We start from the raw sequence: 25,873 nt of genomic DNA, 5'->3' as shown, positions 1-25,873 counted from the left end.
AAAAAAAAAAAAAACCTCTGCTAACTGAATGCCTCTAAGAAGTGGAGGGGGGGGGGGAATTCAAGTACACTGAATACAACTTTGCAATAAAATTAACAAAAAAACAGAAAAGGGAACAAAATGCCACACCCTGGTGTTTGGCTGTCTATCTGTCTTTGCACCAGCAATTAACTTTCATGTCCAAAGGAGAAGTATATATAGATGGGAATTCAGATCCTTCTATGCCATCAAATGATAACAGACCTTTGTTTTTAGGCTTTTCTGAGGAATGGTGTCATGGGAATGTTAGCAGAAAGAGTTATCTCTTGAGCCCTGGCAGGGGTACTAGAACTATGTACCAGAAAATGCCAGATTCCAGAAATGAAGAATAACCGGACTTGGGGCAGGAAGGGAAGGGGCAAAAAAGAGAAGAGGGAAGGAGTATTCAGCACGATTTGCATAAACCATCCCATCTATCCCCCGGGAACAATTTTTCAAAGTGCTTTGCGAATGGAATGGTTTATAACAATGCTAAACTGTGGACCAGACATGCCAATCAGCACCAAAAATTATTATTTTTTTTTCTAATAAGGGATGCCAAGGTCACCTCACCCTCTTCCATAACATGGAAGATTCCATTCTAGATCCCGCCCTTGGTCTCCATCTGCCTCCATTTCAGATGAGTTTTGGTTATGGACCATAGCGAAATTTCCTCATTAGATAACAATATAGTGGTGTCTGCAATGAACCATGTTTGGAAGGAGAAGCAGAAAGTCACTCAACACGAAACCCAGGAGCCAATCACCTGTGTCCAACTGGCAAAACACAACATCTCTTTTAGGTAGCAGCTACTGTAGGTAAGAGTAGGTAACATAGAGATCCAACATTGTTCCTGTCTTAGGAACATGTGGTTAGGCGTGAAGGTGCTTCTACCTCCAAAATGGTCCAATTGTGTTGACAGGTTGCTTTGTACCCCCTCCCCATCATGCTTTCTTGTTTCTAATTCCTTCTTGAGTTCATTGCTTCGCAATCTAATCATGCCATAAATGGCATACACAGTTCCTTGCAATTCCACTAAAAGGGGCACATGCACTAGTTCATAACATGTAAAACAGAGTCTTCTCTAATTTGTTCCCATGTTGCAGGCGTACATATTCTCTAGCTACTTTGTAGGTTTTCCTGTAAGCATTTTACTATTGCTTTTACATAATCAAACGATAACTTCGCATATACAAGGGATTCCCTTATGTTGTACTTTGAATAGGCACCAAATGCTTTTTAATTATTCCGTTTTTATAGGACCTTTTTCTCTCACTTCTAAAAGATCTTTAAATATGATCTAGGTGGGGGCAGAATTTTATCCTAAAACACAAAGAACAAAACATAACCAGAGAGAGGGAGAGAGCAGGTGATGAATGCGCCTCTCTCCCTGGGCCCGAATGGCAGCCTCACAGGTCGATGTCCCGCACGTCCGTAGGGGTGGTGGCTTGGTCCAGTTCATCCTCCGTCTTAGATCCATCACGCTGTTCCTGACGGACCTGCTGCAGGCTGTTGAGCAGCACAGCCTCTATCTGCTCCTGGCAGGCCTTGAGACAATCCTGAGAGGAAAGGGGTCCAGACCAGAGCTATTAGGAGGATGAGCAGGGCACGGGGCATTATTTCAGGAAGGCACACACAATTCAACTCACATCACTCCAGGCTCGTTTTCCAGAAGAAGTAAATGAGAGATGCTTGTGAAATTCCATGGAACCTCAGATCTCCAAGCAGGGAACTGGCTGGAAATTCATCATCCCCCTCAACCCAGACCAAGCTAATCACGACCTATAGGAGCCTGCGTGATTCCAATCCTGAGAAGCACTGGCCTAAGATGATGGTCCATTCATAGAAGGGCATCGGTTGGTCATCAAAGGACCAAGTGGGAAATCTAGATGCTTTCTACCTGGGGAAGCTGGGAGGCGGCAGAAGCCCACCAGCAGTGCTGTTATTAGCACTGCGATTAGTTTCTCAGTAACTGAGAAACAGATCAGAAGGGAAGTTGGGAGACTGCGCTGTCCTGACCCTCACATAAACTGTGTAAGTGCTTAAAAGCAAAACGAAACACAAAAATCCTGGATTTTCTGCTTATTTACCACTCCCTTAAGGCTAGCAAAAATACAATACAGAATGTTTACAAAATTCAGGACACTTGAGCTTGTCCAATTTGGGAATAAGCAAGAATCTGCAGAGTTGTTTTTATTAGTCTATATTTGGTAGGGAAAATCTAGAGTGAGTCCGTCCAAGCAGAAGCTTTAATAGCTGGGCAACATGGAATGCAAGGGCCAGTCACGGCTGTCACTAGGAAGGGAGTGTGGTTAGTAATACTAGCTGGGGTGTGAGCTGAAGAAACTGCTCTTGGCAGTTATTTTCCAGCCTCTTTCCCCTGCAAGACTGCCTGTGTTTTCTGAAGCAGCACACGTGTATAGAAAATACCCTAAACTGCACGTCCCCATGTCTTTCCATGGTTTAACACACACATCCCTTTTGTCTGTTTCCCTGTGCCATTTTTGCCACCTAGAGGTTGCTATTTTGCCAAACACAAAAGCATTATCTTTTTTTTTTTCCAGAATATTTAAACTAAAGCTGGAATCCAATACTGAGGAAAAAAGTTTCCATTATGCCTCAACTTTCCTTTCCTATCTCTCATCAATTCCACATTTCAAACTGCAGCTTTTAATAAAACTTAAAGACAAGGAGGGCAGAGGGCAGAGATGCGATATCACCTAGAATGCAACAATTAGGGCCCGATGAAGGGTTATTTGCAGGCAATGGTCACGTTATTTAACTACTCTGATCTCAATCTCTCCATCTGTCAAATCAGAATGACAAAATGCTCAAAGCAAAACAGCAACTGAGGTAATATATATATGAAGTGCTAAGTAGCAGCCCAATAAATGAATACTATTATTATGCATAACAGTAAATCAGTCCTGGAATCTGAAAGAATGCTCCCTCCTCCTTCTTTTTTTTTTTTTTTTTTGTGAGGGGAAGTACTAGGGATTAAGGGGGGGGGGGGGCTGAGTCATATCCCCTCCCTTTTTGAGATAGGACATCACTAAGTTGCAGAGGGCCTTGCTAAATTGCTGAGGCTGGCCCCTAACTCGTGATCCTCCTGCCTCAAGACTCCCAAGTCCCTGGGATTACAGGCATGTGCCACCATGTCCAGCTCCCTTTTTTTTTTTCTCTAAACAAGGCCTCACTGTGTTGCCCAGGTTGGCCTCCAGCTTGTGATCCTCTTGCCTCGGTCTCCTAAGTAGCTAGGATTAAAGGAGCATACCATGTCCAGCCTAGATTTCTTTAAAATGAGGTGTGGATTAGCATTTACTCAAGACTGGCTAAGGATGTGCTCAGAACAGATGGGGCTGAACTAGGCCAATGTGGCCTGACTGTGGGGCTCGCTGTGCATGCTCAAAGCTGAGAAGGCATCAGGAACTGGCACCAAGGATCTAACATCTCTTACCTTCTCTCTAAGGTAATCTTACTTCTCCCAGTCCCATTCCCTACCCTGCCTGACCCTCTTCACTAGTGGTTAGGAATCTGGGTGTCACGGGCCCCCTGTTGAGCTCTTCACTGTGTTCCTTCCCCAAGGCTCATCCAGCAGCCCTGAGTCCAAAGGCCATGACTTGCTCAGTGGAAAAGACTAAAAGCATGTTTCTAGGGGTACTTGATCTCAGCAGAAGGTATCTGAAAATGTTAAAGTCTTATGATCTAAAAATAATCATATCAAATGAAGAATCAAAGCTAATATGAGGGCTAGCATAAGGTCAAAACCACAGTGGGATGTCCTTCAGGAAGGTCATCCTACATTACATTGGTGAGTGCAACACCATTAGTTTTTCTTCTGGAGCTGAAATAGATAGTTCTTGCTCCAGCTGAGCACCACAGGAAGGAGGATTCGTGCTTTGAGATCAGGCTGCACGGCAACACCTCTTCAAACCCTCAGATCATGGTTCGAGGGGATGTTCACCACAGCAGTGTGAGCTGGGGCTGAGACCTCAGACCTGCAGCATCCCATCTCACCAGCCCCCTTCTCCTCTCTTTCTTCCTTGTATAGAATAATCAGTTGAATCTGGGAAGTTAGTGTGTGATGATCCTTCACTGTGCAGGTACTCCAGGAAATGTCAAAGGGGGTGTTTTAAAAATTTTTTTTCTAGCCAGCCGTGGTAGTGCTAGGTGTGGTGGCACATGCTTGTAATCCTGGCAACTTGAGAAGCTGATGCAGGATGAGGATCAGAAGTTGGAGGCCAACCTTAGCAAGACCCAGTCTCAAGAAATAAAAACGACTAGAGATGTAGCTCAGTGGTAAAGCACCCTGACACTTTAAATATTTTCCTTGGGAGGCTAAAGGAATGAAGTAGAACAACTCCACGCCATAGAGGTAGTAACTATATATTGTCTACAACTCTATACTTGCCCATGGGAGTCAAAGCTCACCGGAAACAAAGCCTCAAAGCTTTTGTTATCTAAAGATGGCAGGATTCTCAGAGGATTTAAAGCCTGTGTGTGTGTGTGTGTCTGAGAGAGAGAGAGAGAGAGAGAGAGAGAGAGAGAGAGAGAGAGAGAGAATGTTGCAGTGGTGTCATTACCTGCAACTGGACATCACATCCCAAGAGCCACATTCTTGCCCAAAGCAGGGCAGGAGAATGCATGGGATGGGGTGGGGGAGGTGGTGATCAGGAGGAAGAACCCTGTTCCTAATCCAGCCATACTGCTCCTGCTGGGAGGCCAACCTGAATAGAGTTACAGTGTTTCCAAAGGGGAGGATTCTCAGATGGCTTACTATAAAGCCAGCTCCAGCAAAAGTGAGGCGCTAAGCAACTCAATGAGACCCTGTCTCTAAGTAAAATACAAAACAGGGCTGGGGATGTGGCTCAGTGGTTGAGTGCCCCTGGGTTCAATTCCTGCCCCCCTACCACCAAAAAATCATAGAACTGGAGAATTTGGAGGTTCTAGTGGTTCTTGGAGAGCAAACGAGCAGGGAATTGTCCGGCCAGGGAACCAAAGCCTGGAGAGGTGAAGTGGCTCGCCCTGTGGTGACATCAAGTGAGCCTGGCTTTAATAAGGGCCAGCCTCCAATTCTAGTGTATTCTTCCTAGACTTCTGTTTCTTCTGGGCTCTCAGTAAGGACAAATATGCCAGAGAACCTCCAAGAAAGGGAGACATTGCCCAAGGGAGGATGGCGACAGCGCCTCCAACAAAAAGATGCTCCGTGCTTGTGAGGTGCCGTGGCTTTGGGATCTCAGCTTCGTGGCGGCCTCCAGAAGCACCAGCCATTGTACGAAGATGCCCCAAATTAAGCTGATTAAAAGGAAAGCCATAATGCTCGTCTGTCAGCCTGGACAGGTGGCACTCCACAGCGCTGGAGGTCGGGCACCCCTCCAACTCCTACGATGATAGGCCCCCTCCCCTGGCCCTCTCCCTTGCGCCTGCCCCCAGCCCCCAGCCTCGGAGCCCTGACAGCAGCGTTTGTGATCTCCAGCTCGTTACACGGGCCTCTGACTTCCTCTGCTTGCTGGCTCGAGCTCCGTGCCCTGCACCCTCCTCTGCTTCCATGAATGGGCTGACGGAACTCCTACCACTAGCCCTCAGTGGAACTGCATCACTCCATTGTCACCACACACGCACTGCACTCAACAGGGGGACAAAGGGCTGAATGAGCCCCAGACCCATGGCCAACTCAGGCAGAGACAACTTAGGAAACTATCTCATTCTTCCTTTCTTCACAGGCTGTTTGGCTTATTTCCTTGCATACCAAATGAGGCCCGCAGAGAAATGAGGCGGGGAGGGAGGCAGAGGCCCCCACTTGTATTCCACCTCCCAGCCCCCAGCTTGCCCTCCAGCAACTCCTCACAAGGTTCCTGACCACAGGCTCCATACAGCCCACAAAAGGCACCGTCACTGGGGAGAGGCCTTGGAACAAGGTGCGCTCTGAGCTTCTTGCCGAGGGGAGGAGAAAACCTCGAAGTGGGGACCCCACAAATGACCTGGAGTCGCAGGGGGAGACTTCCTTTCACTGCAGACTAATTGCTTTTTAATTGCTCACTGACAACCAGGGTCTTCAAATGCCAGGATGACCCCAAGGAAGGGATATGCTGGAACCTTCTCTGGGCAGGATTTAAGAATGTGACAAAGAGTTTTGATGTAACTGAGATAGGAGAGGGTAAATGTAAAGGCCAGATGATTAGAGTCTGTAGCTGTTCTGATAAACATCTCCCGGTCATCTCACATCTCCATAGCCGGAGAGCCTCCATACCACTCTTTACTGAATGAGTGAATGTGTGCCATTTGGTGTGAAAATTAAGTGACTTACTCTGAGATAGTCAGGTAATGTTCAGAGGACCCAGACTTGTAACATACCAATTTCTAATCACAGTCTACATGTTATGTCTCTCTGTTTCTTTCTGAAAGACCCAGGGACACCAATGAATGAGAAACATGCTTGAAATGCATCTGCTCCCCTTTTGTCCTTCACTCCTTCCTTCCTTCCTCCTTCCCTCCCTCTCTCTCTAGCATCACTCCCCAATGACTCTGCCAGGGGCTCTGGATAAAGAGCTGAGCACAAGTTGGGTCTTATTCAAGAAGTCCTATAGACAAGGGGACGGTGAGGTAAATGCTGGCACGAAGCGCAAGCACAGTGCCCAGGGGACGGAAGAGGAACCCCGATTCTGCGGGGGCCCAGGATGGTGGATCCCTCTTCTCAAGCTTACCCTTGGCAACAAGAGCCTCAGCAGAAGTTCCCCCCAAAACGTCAGCCTCGCTCGCTCTCTGGGGTCTGTTTTTAGCAACTCTTATAACTGGAAGGAAAAAGTACTTAAAATATACCACCCTCTGAGACTTTCCTTCCCTGTAAAACTGTCAGGCTTCTCACTCAGCTTTCTCGTTGGAATGGAGTGTTCCGGTTTATTTTAGCAACCAGATGGAGCAACAAAGACCCGTTTCCTCAGAGCTGCATGGGTCCCTCCTAACCAAGCTAACTGCCGCTGGCCAGTGGCAGAGAAACTTGTCTGGCCACTTCAGATGAATCAGGGGGACCCACTTTCAAAAGTCTGTTTCCTGGAAAATTTGTGACCTATCTCCCAAAGTGAGAGCACGTCTTAGGTTGTCACACACACACACACACACACACACACACACAATGTGCATGTGCTATGTACATATACAAATTATTGTGGTAAAATCCACATAACATAAAATTGACCGTTTTAGACATTTTTCATCATATATGGGCATGAAGTACAGCTGTGCCATCACCAGAATGCTCCATCTCCAGAACTTGTTCAACATCCCAAACTGAGACTCTCTACCCATTAAATCCTAACTCCCCATTCTCCTCTCCCCGCAGGTCCTCGATTCTACTTCTATGTAGGAATTTGATTCTTCCAGGTCCCTCTTGCAGTGTTTGTTTTCTGAGCCTGGCTTATTTTACTTATCTGAATACTTTCAAGGCCCACACACATCGTAGCATATTATCAGAAGGCCATTTCTTTTTAAAGGCTGAATGATATTCCACTGCCTGTCCACACCACATTTTGCACTTGCATTTCAAAGACGTTTTCTGTCACCAACTTCACACAGCTAAGAGGCCTGAATTTCTGCATTAGGCCTCCTGAATTCCTTCCTTTGAATTGCTGTCCTACTGCATTTATGGTTCTTAACCCACGTTTGGCACACTTTCCTCTCAAATCTTGACTGGGAAGGGTTTTGCATACTGTCCTTTTCTTGATTCTCTGTATAATCACTAGTTCCTTGAAAACCGGAATGTCATCATCTATTTTCCAGGCACCATTCACACACCTGCCCCCATCTTCTAGCACGGTGTCTGGGGACCATGCCATGCTCATCTCTATACAGCCTGCAACAACTGGGCCTTCACTGAACCCTTCCAGAAATGAATGGACAGGAAGTGCTCGAAATACACCACTTCTTCATTCATGGCAAACAGAGCTCAGGAAGCAGAACTCACCTCCCTCCAAATGCTAATGCGTTCTAAATTCTAGTCCTTTCATTCTCCTTCACTCTGAACTTCAGCTCTTCAGAGCACACAAGCTGATGGATGGGAGGAGCACTTAGCACTCAGGAAGCTGCTCATACACAGTGCCCCAGCCCAGTGCCCAAAGCCCTAACCTTCCCACTGAAACAACCCTAGGGAGAGAGTGAGCAAGCCACTGGGAGCCAGAGGGAAGCTTAGAATGTCAGAAGTCTCAAATTTTTATCTGAACTAATGGTGCAAATTTTATATTCTATTAATGATGTTCATGCTTGGTTTTTAATATTAAAAATGTTAATCCCCAGTCCCACCGTGGAAAACAAGGCAGGGGCATGCAGCCCCAGTTAAGAAACCCGGCGCAGGCCCTTTACAGAGATGAACTGCCAACTCAATGCCATGATTTACAGGACAGCTAAGAAGGCCTTGCAGGCATGCAGCCCAGCCTGAGGGCTGACTGGAATGGACCGGTTGCATGGTATCTGGAAATGGCAGAGCTTCTCCAATAGGATGACATGGCAGACTGGTTTGCAGTCACAAAAAGAAGACAACACCCAAGAGCCTCAGTGGCAGCCCCCCAGAGTGACTTCTGTCCATGTGACTAACAAGGAGAGATGTGGGAGAAGACCTGGGACGGGTGGGGTGGTCAGCCTATCAGAGCCAGTCTATAAATATCTGAAGGAGGTGACAATGCCTGGGAGTCAGACTCCCGCCCTGGACAGTTTTGTCTCAGGGCGCTGAGGAAAGGCTGGTCTTCCATGGTTGGAAGGAAACTTTCAGAAAAGAAAAGAAGTGGATCATTTCTAGAAATGTGAAGTTCTAAGTTCTGTCCACGATTTTTCTCTGGGGGATAAAAGAGCACCCTTCACACTGCACTGGAGGGCTCTTTGCAATCCAGATTTTACAGGTTTTGGAGCTAGCATCTTAAAAAGAAAATTTAAAAATTGGTTCAGACAAGGACCTAGGGTTTGATCCTTCGGGCCCTTCCATACCTGCCATTTTCCTGGGAGCTGGCAAAAACAAATGCCAAAGCCAAATACAGGTGGGCGGGTCGGAAAGCCAGCAAGCTGCAGCCTTGGGCTCCAGGAGGTCTAACCTTGTGCTCAGTGTCCCTTGTGGAGGCAACAGTCACAGGCCTGTAGATCACATGACTTAACTCAATGCATTCCCACACAGGGCATTCTGAATTCCCCTAGAACATCCGGAGGGTGTCATCGTGAAGTTCCCCTGCATTCCTGAGCCTCTCCATGGTGATGCACAAGGGCCTCGGAGCCAACACCCCTCTCTCCGGTTGCCTTTCAACCAAAGACCTTTTTCAAACAACAAGATCACAGGAGCTGCCGCAGGGGCGGAGCCTGAGTTTCCAAGCTGGAGCCAGGGCTCGGAGGTTTGGGCCCCCCAGCTCGGTCACTGCCTCCCCTGCCTCTGGGTCCTCTCAGAACCCTCCTGTCTCGACCCTCCAGGACTGTAATTTCCTTGCCGTTGAAATCAGGGCCTTATTGAACCCTGGTCTGTCTCAAACCCTTTCTTCTAAGGAGTTCCCAACTCTGGCAGCTAGAAGCAACAGCCTCTGGGCTGTCCACACAGAAAGGAAAGATGCCTATAGCTAATAATAGTTTGTTTAATGTGTACAGCACTTTGTCTTTTCAGAGTGCCTTTTAAGCCGTTACTATATTGAACAAAAGGGAAGTAAGAGACGGGAGTGGGGGAGGTTTGTCAGGGCTGGACGCCATTCTCGCAGGGACACCTCCCGTGCCCTGGCTCTAGCTGGGCCTTCTCCCTGTGTCTCGCCATCTCAGTGCGTGTGAGCAGCCGGGAAGCTCTCCACTGCTCAGTGAGGCGACCAGACACCGTGGACATAAATGGAAATGAAGTAGTAATTCAGACACTGAGAAGCCCACACCATAAAAAAATTTAGATAACAACCCTCCCCTAGTATCAGCTTGCTGAGTTCTTGTCTGGATTTTATGGCAGTGGTGCTTCCAAACCTCAAGGGACCTCACCTGCTGTATTTCATATGACCTTAAATGTTGATTTCAGAAAACAGATCATCCCTAGCCTGCACACACACACACACACACACACACACACACACACACATACACACCCCACCATAATCAAACCAATGGCCTCTTTACAGGGGCTGAGACACCTGGTCTTAACCAAGCAGGCGGCCACCACCTACCACATCTGTGTTGGTGATCTTGGCCAGCAGCTCAGTCAGGGCATCACAAGTCAGAGAGCTCACTTCCTCATCCTGCTGGAGTCCACAGATGGCTGCTCCCACACTTCCAGTTGCGATCATCGATGGCGGATACATGGCGAACTTAAAGTCTGCAAGAGACAAGGGGCAGGAGGTCAGGGCACAGAAAGACCCCAGGAGCTTGCAAGCCGGAGCTGGAAAGCCAGCTGCACAAGTGGCCCCTGGTCCACGGCACATTCTCCCTCAGCTCCTCCCTTCACAGCAAGCCCTGTCTGTCGCAGAATGGCTCTTCCAGATTTTAGATGGGAGACTGAGGCAGGGAAGGGCGAGAGCCCATCTGAGTACACCCAGCCAATCAAAGAGGGCTCACCGTCCCTGGTCCCGAGTCCCACAATCTCATGTGCAAGGTACTATTCTTGGCCCTGGTGGGGGCCTCAAGGTGAATGAGACATAATTTCCTCTAGAGGGTGATGGTGGAACAGAGCACAAGAGGTCTGGGACTGCGGGAAAATTACCCCATGTGCCCTACAGGTGGGATAAGCCAAGGACTCTCCATGTTGGAAGGAGGACCAAGAAACAGGTGGGAGAATCAGGCAAACTTTTATGAAGAATGACAGTCCTGTTGTGATCTTACCATCTTGCTAATATGGTAATAAAAACCAAAAGACTAGTTTATAAATACAAGTAAACGAAGTGAGAGAAGCAGCTATGCAGAAGATGGGGTTCTCATCTTCTAGCCTCACAACAGGGATCCTTGGGACAACAGGACAGAGGACTTGAATCAAGCAGCCAAGATTAACCACTGCATCCCAGTTAAACCCCTTCTACTTCTGGCTCTCCAAGAGCATAGTCAGAGGATGATTCTATACCCCAGCGGGACCAGCCTGGGACTCCAGGCACTCATTGTCCCCTTGGTACTCCCTCAGGAAGCTAGGTGACTATGATCTAACAGCGGACAAGAGCTGCTGCCTGTTACAGCTGCTAACAGCTACCAATACCACCCACAATACCTTCCACATCTTTCCTGTTTAATTCACGCATCAACCATAAAAGGTGCACAGAGGTATAACCCTAATGCTAAGACTTTACATTGCCCTACTCCTGACTTATGGTGTTAGAGATTATAGTTTGATTACTCAGTCCTGGATTGGCACAATCCTTCCAGTGGGCCGTCTCCAGCTAGCACAAGTCCAGTGAACTTACTGTATGCAGAAGTAAAGGTGCATGTGGGGTGGGGGCGCAGAACAGAGGGGAAGATGAGTCACACTGTATTGCCCATGTCTCCCTCTATTCCCCCTTCTCCCCGTACAATGCTCCATTGTAAAAGCATATTCTATGGAAGTACTTTTAGTGGGGAGCCCACTGCCACAATATCAAGTCTGTACTCTTAGACACACTGGGGATCAATGAACCATGCACATACTTCCCCTCCCATTTCGGCTGAATCCCAGGAACACCATGCTAGCCTGGTGGTAAGTCTGTCTCTCTCCCTGGCTCTTTCCTTTGCCATTACCATTCACACCCCGAGGGCCCTATATTATGGTGTTGCACCCAGCGCCTACTGTCTGCCAACTCTGCCTGTGCCTTCTCTATGTCCATGGATGGTGTAACTAAAGCCAGCCTCCCTGCCTCCTGCTCTGCTGTAGGTCTCTTCCATGTGGGTCACAGGAGAGTGTTTCTCTGCCCAATAACCTCGTTAGCTTCCCCCTGTGACATTCAAAACACAGAGGAGGCAGCCGGCCCGTGGCCCTCTGCCCATCAAGGCCCTGGGTGAGAGCATCTGGCAGGGAAGGGGCAGGGAAATATCCCTGGCCCTCCCTTCCCTCTGCCACAGGCCACAGACCAGGAAGCACACACATCCGTGCCTATTTTGTTGTTCCACTGCTAAGAAAACCCGTTACTGTTAAGCACATGAAGCCACCAAGGATATGTGAATTGTCCTGGGCTTCAACAGGTGCAAGACCTACACAGGGGACTCTACGTTCAGTGCTAAGGGGAGTCCTTCTGGGAACAGTGCCTGATGGAGTCTTTAACAATGTGTTCTCACCATTCCAGGCAGCATGGATGACTCCCCAAAATGTAAAACACTGTTTGTGCTCCAAAGAAAACACCAGTTTCTTAAACTTGGGCACCAGCTCTTTACCCAGCAATACAAAACAACATAGGGCTTCACAAATGGCTAGGTATGTATTCCAGGGAGATGTCTAAAGCCACTTTTCTCATCCGCAAATAAGGATGACAATTATACCTACCTCGCAGTGTTATTCTGAGGATCAATTAAAATAGCCCGTGGAGAGCACAGTGAGCCTCCATCTCATTATCACCTGCACTGTTCCTGCTCTTGGAACTTTCTGTGGGGTTGTGAGGGGTTCTGGCTGCTGCAGTCTATCAAGCATCTCATGGAGTAGGGAGAAAGGCATCCTAGGGTTGCAGGCGGATGCAGAGAGCAGGCCAGGCATGATGAGGGCCAGAAAGAATAAGGGCTCTGTGCTTCCCAGAGAATCTTTCACTATCCAGTTGAGTGTGTGTCCCGGAAATGACCTCATCAAGCTCCCAAAGCCTCTTACTGCTTTGTCGGGGAGTGGCAAAAACTAAGGCCCCACAGGGGAATGGAAAGAGCCTATGATGAATGAAAGACTGAAGTTGGCAACTCTATTTCCAACACATTCCACATTCATTTCAGTGTTGGTCACCAGGAGCCAAGGGGCAATGCCCGCATATGAGGAGCATCGGACTTTTCCTCCTCCCTCTTGATGAGGGGACAGAAGCAAAGGACACAGATTAAAGTTTCCCTGGTTTTGCAGACAAGCACTAAGGGCTGCTTCTCATGCTGATGGTGGTGATGGTGACACATCAATAAAAATGACCTAAAATTCACCAGTTTCAGAAGTCTTCTACAGGTGAGTGGAAACCTTGAGAGGTTAAATGGTTTGTGTAATGTCACTCACTGTAAGGATTGGGCCTTGGATTAAGATAGTCATCTTTGGACTCCAGATCCAAAGCTCTGTATAACTTACCAGAAGTTGAACAGCTCCTTGAGTTTATCTCCCGGATTCAGGGTACTTTTATATCAGAAGTGGAAGAAAAGTCCAGAAGAAAGAGTCCTAGCTCAGGAGTCCAGGGACATGGGTCTTAGTCTAGCCGTGATACCTGCAGGCTATGTGATCTCATATACATTGCTTAACCTCCCAAGAGGAGGTTAGCTATAGGAGATACTGGGTTCTTAGGGGTCCCCATAACCTGAACAAGGGCCGAGAAGTGCTCTATATTCATCAACTTGGCATCTTCACTTCTTGGTAAGATTTCACTGAGCTAAAGAGACCATAGATTCTGTGGTCCTCCTCCCCAGTAAGTTTAGCACCAACTATTTTAGCTATGGTTGCAAAAAACATCTTGACTGCTATGCTCTTCTTCACCACTAGGGGGCGAAAGATATTTGTTCTAAGGCTAAGGAGACACAGGAAACCAGGTCTTTTTCCCCCCTCCTTCCTCCCCACCTCCTCCAACCTGCAGCCAGGTGGAAGTTTAAAGGGCCAGAACCCAGGGTACTCATTGGTCAACCAATAATACCAATGACGTCATTCGGCACAGTCATCTGCCACCCCCAGAGTTCAGCACACCCTGTCCTTGTGGGGCAGGACTGTCAAGACAAAATAACTAATTATGACAATTTCACCCCAAAGCCTTAGGTGGGAGGAGGAGGAGGGAGGAGGAGGAGAGAGGGCGAGAAGCACTCATTCATCTTACAGCCAGATGGGAAGTGAGATAGTGTCACACTTCTGTCCCACTTTTGTCCCCACGGGGGGTGTGCTTACAGAAGAACTGAGACTCCCAGTTCAACATGCCACTTCCTCTCAGCCCTGTGACCTCTCCACTGTGGAGGCAGTTCAGAGGCTCAGGATGGAAAGGTGAGTTTCAATTCTTTCTTCTTGGCAACCACTGAGGCAGATCTCCCATTCTGGATCAAGGGCCAAGTCACTGAACTTGTTTGCTGGGTCACCATAGCCTGGCCACAACTTGGGGAAAGAAACTAATGAAGCATCTTTAGTTAAGACCGGGAAGATTCGGAAAGCACAATGGGTTATCATTATCACCAAGGCTCAGACCTTGGGAAGGCCTTGGAGGGGCTACTTGTGTGTGTGGCATAAACTCCTAGATGCAACTCCTTAAGGTAGGCTCCTAGTGCAAAAAGAGGGGGATACAGGGTCCCTGGGGAGGCAGTGACCTCCTCCCTTGCACCAAGTTCAAACTCAATGCCATTGGCTCTTCCAGACCAACTGGGACTGTCTGTTGAGCATGATATGTGGGAAGAATCTCCCAACACTTAAGTGCTATCCTAGTCATCTCAGATGGTCTTCTTTCCTCGGTTGCTGACCGGGGAGATCTGACATCAGAACTCCCCACGGGAACTAGGGCTCAGTTCTGCTCACTCAGTACCAAAAGCTCCAGGAGAGAGAATGCAATGCCAGGAGCAAGAGTTAGGAAGACCCCCCTCACTTCCTGCCAATACTTCTGCTGACCAGGATCAGCCAGGAGAGCGATACCAGGCAGCTTGAGGCTGTCTCTACCCCAGAAGCCATTTTGGCCATGCAGGAAAGGGAAGGAGGGCACTTCTCCACCTCACCACCATCTTACCCCCAGAGTCTGATAAAGGAAGACTGACAACCTGCCACCCTTCCCCGTGGCCCCTGTCTTCTCCTGCGCCCTCTCGTCCCCTTTCACACACACTCTCCATGCTCTCTGCAGAACCATTGCCAGCTCTTTCACAACCAACGTTTCCTATAAACTAGCCACACAGTCTGAGGGTTGGCCACCTACCATCTTTCCAGGACACCCCTGTCCCCACATGCAGCCATGGGACCCCGAGACCCTGGCCGCAGGTGCTTCATCAACTCCAAGTCAGAACGTTTGGGACTGGGTGAAAGGGGGGCATCCGTGAGAGCCTGATGCAGGCTAGCAGCAGCTCAGCTGAGGGGTGTGGTGTCTCCCACCTTTTGTTAGCCTGCTGCATGCCAGGCACAGTCCTGTGTACTCACCCATTTTTCAGACCCTGACTGCAGGATATGGTAGCTCCTCTCCCTGGGAGGGGTTTCCTCCAAGAAAAGCAGCGCTTGGTGTTCACAGACCGTCAGGCTGACTGCCTGCCATAAACCTCTATGCAGCGGGGATTCTGTGTGACTCAGTCACTTGCACAAACTCAGGGGCAAATCAGGGAACAAGTGCCTAGTGAGATGGGCCCACCCATCCTTTCTCTACCTATACCACCCTTTCTATAGCTTCTGAGGACCTCCCTCCGCTCTGATCTGTCCGTGGCTTAGGACTTGACCCACGGTTCTGATTTGGTTGGAGGCACACTTTCTCCGATCCTTCCCCACTCTCTGGCCAAAGCGAGCTCAGGGCCCCCAAAAGGCAGTGTTCATGACACTTCATTTCCCTTTGGACCTCTTTCCTCTGTCCCTGAATCCCAGGCTCCCTATTATGGCCCCAAAATTGGCAGCCACCCCAAGGATCTGGGCAAGAAGGCCAAGAGTGGGGGATGGGCTCCCCAATTTTAGAGAATGGGCCTATGGCCTATTCAGAATTTGGGGACCTGCCCATGTTTGGCTAATTCTGCCTAGCACCTCTGCCTGGATCAGACAAGAGATCAGAGAGGAGAAAGGGGTGAACAGATCCCCAAAGATCTGTCAGTCAAGACACAAGGTCAAAGCAGAATTCTGGCTATCAACAGCTGGGCAATGGGGAAGTTTGGGGTCAGGGGTCAGCTGTCCTAGGGCCCGAGAGAAAGGACTAGCTGACCCCTCCCCCACGGAGATTCCTGACAAGAGAGGAAAGAGACAGCAGAGCCTGGGAGACAAAATGACAGGTCAACGAGGGACTGACCTTAAGGGTCCACACCAGACAGCAGGAGACAGAGGCAGGCAAAGAAAGGTTGCTGCCCTCTAAAAGGCAGCACTGCTGAAAGGGGCTGGTGGTGGCCTGCAGGATCTGTCCCCGCTGACTCCACAGGAGCTCAGGGGACATGTGCAATGCTATGGGGCCTGATTGGGGGCTGGAAGAACAGGACTGAAAGAAAATCAGCAAATCCCGTGCTCTGGATTCAAAAGTAGAATATTTGGACTCTTACACTCAAGTCAGCAAACACAGAACTCATGGGCCCTGCTGGAACCAGAGGAGGGAGGCTGGAGGAGTCAGAGTGACAGATCCACCTTAGCTGGAACAGTTAAAATCAGAGTTAACAATCAGGGAGGGTGTCATTTTTGGAATTAGTACCTTGGCACATTCTCCTACATGTCTGGTTGCACATACATCCTTCCTGATTTTTAATTTTCCTAACCACTCTGCAAAAGCTATAGGATGATGTATCAACAGGCATGTTTTGCAGATAAAGTTCAGAGAGGTCAAATAGCCTGTGCAAGGTCACTCAGTGATAAGTAACAAAGCCTGACCTTTTGACTGTGGACAAAGAGCATATACACTATAGCACGTTATATAATCATCTGCACAAACTCATGAATAACATGTAACAAGATATTAAGAGGTTCACCCTAAGTTCCACCTATACAATCCAACTACCCCTGGCAAATTGAAGCTGAACCTCTCCAAACATTAGCTCATTACCTAATGTTTCTGATTGTGAAAAATATGAACTCTTGACACCTCTCCCCTGGGTGGTTAAGCTTCCAGGGTCTCCTACCATGGCCACTAGCAAGAAAAAAAAAAAACAGTACAAATGGGCCAAGGGTCAGCTTCATGAGACACCCTCAAACCACTGCCTTTAGTTTCTATTAGGAAAATACAAAAACTATGTATCGATCAGTGGGATCCCCAGTGTGGATGGAAAAGCCAGCTGCAATTGCTGTGTTAAAGGCCGCAGCCAAAATCCAGAGGCAGGGAGGGCACTAGAACCTAGGCCTCAGAAAGGCTCATTCCCCCACCCAGCAGAGGCAACAGCAATAAATGCCCACAGTGGAAAGGGAAAGAATTCTTTTCGTCTCCCTCACCACTATCAGCAAAGGCCGCACATTTACCTTGCTCCTTTAACCTGTACTTGCCCCACCCCCCCCAAATTTCCTCTTGGGCTTATCTCCAAGCCATCCTTTTCCTCAAAAGATTAAAGATTTAAACACAACCAGTAAGCAGTATACATAATCTTCAAAGAGCACTTTAGACATCATAAAGAACATTTTAACAGGCACTAATTTTTTTCCCCTTACCACACCTGTCATAAACCATTTATGAGTTTAGCAGAGAAAAGAGAATATACCAGCTCCAATAAAGTTAAAGAACAAAGAACTCAAGAATGAAACCTGGGACTCTGGATTGCTCAAGATTCCCCCCTCCTGGAAACACCCCAACTGGCATGAAAGTTAGGATCCCCCTGCCCCAGGGCATGCCCTAATGGGCTCTTCTCCCTCCCTGGTTCCAGTCTTTGAGCCTGGTCCTTACCGGTGGCACACAGAGCGATGAAAGTCTGGGCATGTTTGCGGATCAGAGACAACTTCTCCCTCTGCTGGGGCAGCTTGCGTAGGATGTGCTCGATGAAGTCATGAGGGGTGACAGCAGCCAGGTTCCACTTCAATTTGCCCAACACCACCAATTCCCACTCCTGGTGAGGAAGACAGGGAGAGGACAGCGGAATAAAAACTCCGCAGGCTGATCTGGTGTGTGTGGGAGGGTTGGGGTCCAGACCAGTGTTAATGATGCTTGTTAGGATGGGGCTGCTAAGCTGTAAGGGGGTCTGTTTGTCAGGATGCCCCTAGAGCTTTGAAGTTGGGATGGCTCTTCTTTGCTGCAAACGTCAGGCTCTGTTGCCAAGATTCTATTTTCTTGTAATTCTTTTCCTCCCTAGCTCCCCGCACTCCCACCCAATCCTTACTTCCATGAAATGCTGCTGTCTGCCCACCCAGAAAGTTGGGCCTACCATAAGTTATGGCCAAGGGCATTGTAGCCCTTTGGGAATAATTTATTGTACATCTCTAACGCTGGATTGATAGTCTTTTAAATCCTCATGGAAAAATAATGCCAGAAGATAAAACGTAAAATAGGCTTCCTTGGCCCAACTCTTTGGCAACCAATTAGCTGGCTTTTACCTGGTGCTAAAAAGTGCTATTTCTTTCTTTGCTGGTTAAAAAAAAAAAAAAAAAATTCCCCTTTGACACATCACACAGAAAACTTGAGGATATGACATTCGGTCCTTTCACCTAAATGTTGCACAGGTCTTTGCCCCCGTGGCTAATGGTCATTTGAAATCCCATTTTGCAGATGGAAGTAATGTGGGACAAGGCGGAGGTGTCTATCAGGGTCACAGACCCCTAAGCCAAGTTCTGGGACAATGGAAACAAACCTATCCTTTCTGGGCCTCTCACCAGCAGCCCAGCTAATGAAAAATCTTGTGACTCTTCAAGATACATATGGGAAATTGTGCTCAAAAGGAAATAAGCCCAAACCAAAACTTTAAAAAAATATGCAGTCAGAGGGAAAATATGCCTATCAGTCATCTTCAGAAGAATGAAGGGCAGGGACCACCTCCCCAGTGCACGGCTCTTTCTTTCACTCTGAGAATACCAAATTTCTTGCATTCGTTAGGCCCAGGAATAGATGCTGAATCACAGCACCAATTGGCCATGTGGCCTGCAGCGATTCCTTTTCTTTCCCTGGGCCTCAGCTTTCTCATTTGTCAAATAGGTGGACTCTTCCAGATCCCAACTTCTGGGATAAAGAGATGGGAGAGTTAAAAAAAAAAAAAAAAAAAAAAAAAAAAAAGTTTATTTGGAACAATATAAATTAGCTTGGATAATCCTAGAAAAATTGGGCCTCCTGAATATGTCCAGTCTCCCAAATGGAAGTTTCCTTTTTGTACCCCCTGCTCTCTCGTGATAAAAAAAAAAAAAAAAAAAACACTGGTCCCCAAGTCCCCAAGTCTGATCACTGTGTTTCTTCAGAAGCTTTAAAATCTCCCCTGGCTTTATGCAGAAGGTATGGGTAAAAACCCATCCATGACCCAATAGGCAATAAACAGCATCTTCAAAGATGACTTGAAATCCCAGTCTTTCCTCCTCACAGGGAAATGCGAGGACAAAGCACTCGTCTTGCACTATTATTAAAGGAAGCAGATCGCCCAGAAAAAAAGCACCTTTCTGGGCCTCTCCGACCAAACCAGAAGCAGCTGAATTCTGGCAGCGGTTCAAAGGTGAAGTCATTCATGCCCCTCTCTACATTCTCTGCAATTCCTCCCCCAACCATGTGCATGTCTGCCACTAGATGGCAGCATAGCCCCAGAAAGGAAGGCTCCTCACAAAGAGCTCGGTTCAAGAAACCGGACTTAGACTTCATGCAGGCAGGCCCAAGCCCTGCCAGTAAGGAGAGGAGGGGGCAGGAAAAGGGGGGCCCCCTTTCTAATCCGGGCAGAAAAAGGTGTGCAAACCACCCAAGGTGGACCAGTGGACCAGGGAATATGATTCCAGTACTGTTGCAATATGGCCATCTTACACATGAAGCTGTAAGGGGAAAAATATTAGATTTGGTGGGGAAAAGGCTCCCTGGAAGAAAACCAGAGCCAAGACAGGACCCCCTGGGGCTGTAGAGAGGTCACAGTTCCATTGGAGCTAAGAAAACAGGCCTCAGACTCCTACAAAAGGGCAAATTTTGACTTTACTCAGAAATCAGTGTGTTGAGATTTAGTGATCAGCCACTATATGTAGGTATCTTGAGACTTTATCAATATCTTGGACACTACCTTTGACCTCCAGGTTCTTAGGTGACACCCTGCAACACATTCCTATCCTGTGAACATATTCCTATAATGGAAAAATCAGGCTCTTTTCTCAGAGTTCAGTGTTTGAAAATTTGGAACCTAATTAATATATTATCAGTTAATTAAGATATCACACACACACACACACACACATATACACACACACACACTTTCAACAACACAAATTTCAATGAGGATCTTATTGGTAGATCACAGATGTAGGTTAAGTGCTTTGGCTCATTGACTGGCACATAGTAGGAACACAAAGGATAGCTCTCTCTTATTCAAAGAGACTTATCCGTTTGAAAACTCCAGTGGTGGATTTATTCAGGATTCTAGGAATTTGATTTGGGACTGGTGAGTGGAAGGCAGAATGTCAGGCCAGAACAGAGCAAGAAGGAAACAGTAGAAAGGGAGGCAGGGGACAGTCATTACCAGCAGCTCCTGGGGCTTGATGGAGTTGTCGGTGTAAATGCATAACTTTTCCGCGGTCAGCGGGATGGTTTCTTTGAGCTTGGAGGCCAGAAACATGCAAACAGCACCCAGGAGCTGCAGATGGGTCTTCGGAGTCGGAACCCCAGCCAAGAAACGGTCCAGGTAATTCATGGCCAGAGGGAAGACTTCCTCTTCACACTTCTGTTCCTCACAAACCTATACAGGGAGTGGGCAAGGGTCGGGGGAGAATGGAAATAGTATCAGAAAAAGAGAAAAAGAATGAAAAAGTATCGTCTATGGAATCAATAAAAAGATTAGTTTTTTTTTTTTTTTATGTAAGAGGGGGAGGGGAGTAAAGTGTGATAAGAATAAAGAAGAGAAAACTGGGATAAAATCCGATAGGTCATCCGTGCTTGGATATTCTCATGAAGCCAAAAAAAGGGGGCGAATTTAAGAACCAAGACCCGGAGGCAAAGAACAGCTCAGCTGCCGCCCGAGGCTCCACCGCGCTCCCCTTGGCTCCGACTTCTTTGCGCACTCTAACTCACTCACTCTTTTTTGGATTTCGTCATCTTTTCAAAAAATCAATAAAAATATTCTGGAGGCTCTGGGGGTCTCCTTCTTGGTCTCATTCGGATCCCCAGACCCTGCTCTATCATTCCCGACAATTGAAAAAAATGCCCGAGGGGGTCCCTGCGCCCCAGGGGCCGCTATTGGGGGGGTGGGTGGGGAGAGGTGGGGAAGAGCGGGGGAGGGAGGGGAGGAGGAAGAGCGCCGCAGCCGCGGCAGCTGGAGTTGGAGGGGGGGGACGATTTCAAAAAATAATTAAAAATCGAGGAAATATCCTAGAAAAGCCCTTTTGGCGTGAAAACCCCAAAGAGGATCCAGGCTTCCCGAAACGGAGGTTTTGGGTGACTGGAAGGTCTGTATCTCGACCCCTGGGGCTTTGGATCCCGAGGGGAAACTTGAAGGAGTGAAGCCGCGCGGGAGTGTCCGGCTGCGGCCCACAAGGGCAGAGACTAGGAACCTGGTGCCCAGTTGGAAGAAAGACGGGAACAGGGAGCCCCGGAAAGAGGCACTGGGGGGTTCTGACCTCTTATTTAGGGGTGCCCCGAAATCCCCCCCTACACACACCTCCTCCCTCCCCCCATCCTACCCCACCCAAATCTCCGCACTGAAGAAGCTGGAAAACCAAACTGTAAGTAATCTTTGTGAGTTGGGGACTCGGGGGAGAGGGCAGGACTAGAAGTGGGGTGGTCGGGATAATGGGGTGCTTAAGGGAGCGGGCGACGTTTTCCAGTCTTTCCAACTGGAGTTTGCAAAGCAACATGGCGAAACCACGGCAGGTCCAGAGCTGTGCATACGTGGGCACACAGTTCGCTCGGCAAAGATCCCGAGCGAGGGTTAAGAAGTGGTTCTTTTGGGTTCCCCTAAAACACGCGTTTCTTCAATGCGACTTCCGGGGCTCCTGAATTCCCCGTTTCTCTCCTCCTCCCTCCTCCTTTTTCCCTCCCCCTCCCCCCTGAAGTGCCAACGCGGAGTCGCGACCACATGCGGGGAACCGAGGCTAGGACGAATTTGCTCCGACCTTTTGGGGGGCTGCCTTTTATTGTGGGTCGCGATTTTCCCTTCTTCATGCACTGAAAATAGCCGCCGATCCGCAAAAGACAGGTCGGGATGGGGGTGGGAAGACGAGGAAGCCACATGCAGGCACAAGCGCGCGGGATGTTTCCCCCACCCCCGCCCCAGGACAGCCTCGTTTCTCCTAGATTTTCCTCCCCCTCCCCCTCCCTCGGTTAATCTAGCAAGGAAAAGAGTTGCAGCCACGCGTCTCGCCCAGAGGCGCGGGGTAACCTCACGCACTGTAATCTGGAGGCCCGCGAGGGGGTTGTCCTCTCCCAGTTTGGGTCCCTGCGTGGGGGGGGCCAAGAATCCAGGTGGGGCTGTGGCTCCTAAAGAGCGTCGCCTGCACACCTACCTCCAGCATCCAGGTAGCCACCATCCTGCGCATGTATGGCTGGATATCCTTCTGCACGCACTTGAAGTAAGAGCATTGAGGAAGGTAGCGCTCCTCGATGGTGAGCAAATTCTGCAGGACGCGGTCGTCCAGCAGGTTGCGGTCCGGCACGGCCCTGCGGACAGGGTCCACCTCGCAGCACAGCAGCTCCATGGCCAGCCGAGCGACTCGTTCTCCTGATTTCTTCGACTGGAAAAGTTTTATTTTATTTTGTCGGAGGGGGAGGGGCGTGGGTTCCCCTTACCTCCTTCCTTTGGCAAAATCGGGGGTTTCCGGGGGAAAGATGAGGGCAGAGAGAGAAGCTGGGAGAGAAGAGAGGAAGGGATGGACGGTGGGCGAGCAGAGCCTCAGGGGCTGCCTAACTCGCACCGGTCCTCGCCTTCAAACTCGTCTTGCTCTCCCCAGCTCGCTCTTCTCTGCTCTGAGGCAGTGACGCAAGCTGGCTGGGCAGTTAGGTCTCCTCCCTCTGCCTCGCTCCCCTCTCGGGTTCCTCCTCCCCTTTCCTCCCCTTCCCTGCCCTCCCGTTCCTCCCCCTCCTCCCTCCCTCCCTCCTTTCCCCTCTTGTTATTAAGGAGAACAGCAGCTGGCCCGACCTAACTTCAAACGCGGTCCCCCGCTCCCCCCTCACCCCTCTCCCTAGCTCTCCCGGGCCCTCTCCCTCTATCCAGTCCCGCATGCCAGGGGCCCCGGATAGGGGAACCCACAAAAACCCACTAATTCCTATTCATTCCCTCTAATGTCACACATTCTGTAGGTGTACCAATGCCCAAACGCGACCCTCCAATTTTGACTTCAAATTTGATCCTAATATTCCGGCCCACGTATTCAAGATCTAGGAATGGAGGGTCATTTTCTTGAAGATGGGGTGAACCTCAGACAATTTAAAAATAGATCCCATACGTGAAACATAACGGGGGTGGGGCGATTTTAGAAAATAGCAACCTCTCATACCCAAAGATAAAGGTTACGTCCCTAAAGTTTGTGTTTCTGATAACTTCGAAGCTGTTTCACAAGCCCGATTAAAGGGACCAGAACAACGTCTCGTTCCCCCCAAGAATGTGTGTGGAGAAGATGAGGATGAAAGAATGAGTATCAGGAAGGGGCTGCTTCTCTGACTTGATAGAATGGGATCCTTGAGCAGAAACCTTCGTGTTCTTGGGGGCACTAGGGCACCATTGGGAGATGCAGCGAGGCGCCCAGGGCTGCCGCAGGACGGGGGCAGGGCTCTCAGCGGTTCTTCCGCGGCGGGTGGCCACGCAGGAAAAACCCGCTTCCTCGCCCCTGCATCTGCTGACAAGCCGCCCGAGGTGTTTGCGCAGAGCGTGGCCACACTGATACAGCTTTCTAGGAAATAGCCCGGGAGGGGGAGGGGAAGGCAGGGGAGAGGGGCGAGAGAGGGATTAGGTTTGGCTCCCCGTTGCTCCCCCTGCGCAAACAACGCCACCCCTTCCTTTTTCCCGGAGGCTTCAGCCCCCCTCCGGATCCTCGCCCTGCATCCTCGCCGACCCCTCAGGTTCGCGCCTCTCTTGGCCATCCAGGGCTTTAGATTGCGGTGGAAACGCTGTCAGCGCAGTCGGCCGTGACATGTGCTCTAACGCATCCTGGGGTCAAGGCTGTTTTTACAGGGGACTTAGTGGCATTTCCTCATCTCCTTCCTACCGCCACCCCTCACTGTCTTTCAGTGTATTCCTTTGGGGAGGAAGGGGCGAAAGCCCAGTGCCCCCAGCGAGTTGGCCGAGCTGGCACGTGCAGTAAGCATGGCGTGGGACTGGGCTCTCCGGGCATTCCGAAGTTGACCGAGTACCTCGTTCGCCGAGAAAGGGGGCCCAGGCAGGGACAAGGCGAGCGGGGGGGTGGGGGCGCTGGGCCGGGTGAGCCGTTTCACTAGGTTCCTTGAAAGGCGGAGCGGGATTGGAAGGGGGAAGGAGGGGAGTGAATAAACCAGAGGTGCAGGCGATTAACTCTGGCCCGGGAGCCAGCCCCTTTAAACGAGGGTGGGGCGGAAGGGGTGGGTGGGAGGGGGGAGGATATCGCTTTAAAAGGGTGAGTAAGAGTTTGGGGCGCCGTCTCCCCTCCCTCTATTTGCATAGCCAATAGCTCTGGGGCTCCTGCTACTGCGCGCTGATTGTTACCGGGCAGATTACTTTTTTTTTTTTTTTTTTTTTAGTAGGACGCGTTCCCCGCTACATCAAAAGGAAGCCAAGGGAGGGCGGAGGGAGAGCGGGGACTGGGGCGGGCGAGGGCCGGGGAGAGGCTGGGGCGCCAGCGACCTTATCAATGGCAGCGGGAATTAGTATCCAATCTACTATACGTGAAGAAAGGGGAGGGGAGGGGGCGGGCGAGGAAAATGTCTAATTGCTGTGGAAGCCATTAGCTTTCGGAAGAAAAAAAAAGAACTCATTGAAAAACCTTAGTTGCAAACTCAAAAGGAAACAGCTCTGCAAGCGGATGACACTCGGGCCGAGTACAGTGTTCATCACGTATTGATTTTAGTCAAGTTGGACTTCCCGACTTAACATTAAATTACACTCAAACTTCTCCTCGGCCACCTTAGAGCGGATCCAAGACAGCTGCTGGGGGAGAAGGGAGTAGGGAGAAGAGTAGGGGGCGGAAAGAGGTGTTTTAAAAGTATAAATCTAACCCGACAGGCAAGGACAGAAGCCGGCGAGGACTTCAGTCTCTTCACATCACTTGATAACTAACCGAGCAAGGTCTCTTCACCACTAGGGAGACAGCATCCCCTGCTCTGGGTCTCCCGAAGTTGGGGGGGCGGGGCGGGCAAAAGGCGGGTGGTCGACCCGGGGGCTCGCCCACCCGGAGGAGAAAGCCTGGGTGGCGCGTCAACCCGTCTCTAGAGTGAGCCAAGGGCCCCCTTGCCCCTTCCCTCTCCCCCTCCCCCCCACCCTCTCCTTGCTTTACAGAGAAATTCCAGCGGGGAGGGGGATGGTGGGGGTGGGGTAGAGGTGGCCGGCGTAGGGGAGGGGCGGAGAGGGTCGCGGGCGGATGCCCCAGCTTCCCTGTGGCCCTCTTCATTCATGGAGACCTGCAAGTTCGGGTGCTTCCCTCGTGGCAGGCTCTCTTCTCTTAAGTTCCCCCATCCACTTCCCCTTCCTATTACAGACTGTTCCCGAACGTGAACCTCGCTCGCACCGAATCAGTCCCCTGGTCGTTTTTCAGCCTCCAACACGTGGGGTGGGGCGTGAGAGGGTGCGGAGGTTGGCAGGATGTCTCCAAGAGGCTGGGACTGGAAACTGAGTTCTCCCTTTTGGTCGCCACTCCGACCATGTGTTAAAACCTTAATTTCATTTTAAAATCCCTCCACCTAGCACGGGGAAAAAGCACGTTGCCCCCGGGGAAACGTGCGCATTTTCTTTTCATGTGGACTTAGGTAATCAGAAAAAGCGCAAGTGTGCTCTGGTCATTTTGGAGGTAAAAAGGTTCTTCCTTATCACCTTTTCACTCTCA

The 25,873-nt window shown here is 49.6% G+C and overlaps 1 protein-coding gene across 1 annotated transcript; it reads right to left on the bottom strand.

The window, feature by feature from the left end:
- Ccnd2 (cyclin D2) lies at window positions 1–22,828 on the bottom strand. Its single transcript, XM_076854038.1, has 5 exons — window positions 22,370–22,828; window positions 20,392–20,607; window positions 17,649–17,808; window positions 10,185–10,333; window positions 1–1,577 (listed from the first exon to the last, which is right to left on the bottom strand). The coding sequence occupies exons 1-5, from the start codon at window positions 22,559–22,561 to the stop codon at window positions 1,428–1,430; spliced, it is 867 nt and encodes a 288-aa protein (XP_076710153.1). The 5' UTR covers window positions 22,562–22,828; the 3' UTR covers window positions 1–1,427.
- Between the last annotated feature and the right edge of the window lie 3,045 nt (window positions 22,829–25,873).

Source organism: Callospermophilus lateralis, chromosome 4 (assembly GCF_048772815.1).
Source record: "Callospermophilus lateralis isolate mCalLat2 chromosome 4, mCalLat2.hap1, whole genome shotgun sequence".
In the NCBI taxonomy this organism is placed as follows: domain Eukaryota; kingdom Metazoa; phylum Chordata; class Mammalia; order Rodentia; family Sciuridae; genus Callospermophilus; species Callospermophilus lateralis.
Note: the sequence above shows the minus strand (reverse complement) of the source record. Positions and strands in the feature narration are given on the sequence as shown.

What these genes read in the sequence shown, in the direction of transcription:
- Ccnd2 (XM_076854038.1), bottom strand. Translation starts at nt 22,561, where the DNA reads ATGGAGCTGCTGTGCTGCGAGGTGGACCCTGTCCGCAGGGCCGTGCCG. An exon ending in CATCGCTCTGTGTGCCACCG is followed by an intron (nt 10,334 to 17,648) that starts GTAAGGACCAGG and finishes TGTCTCTTGCAG; the next exon opens with ACTTTAAGTTCGCCATGTAT. An exon ending in AGATCACCAACACAGATGTG is followed by an intron (nt 1,578 to 10,184) that starts GTAGGTGGTGGC and finishes CTTTCCTCTCAG; the next exon opens with GATTGTCTCAAGGCCTGCCA.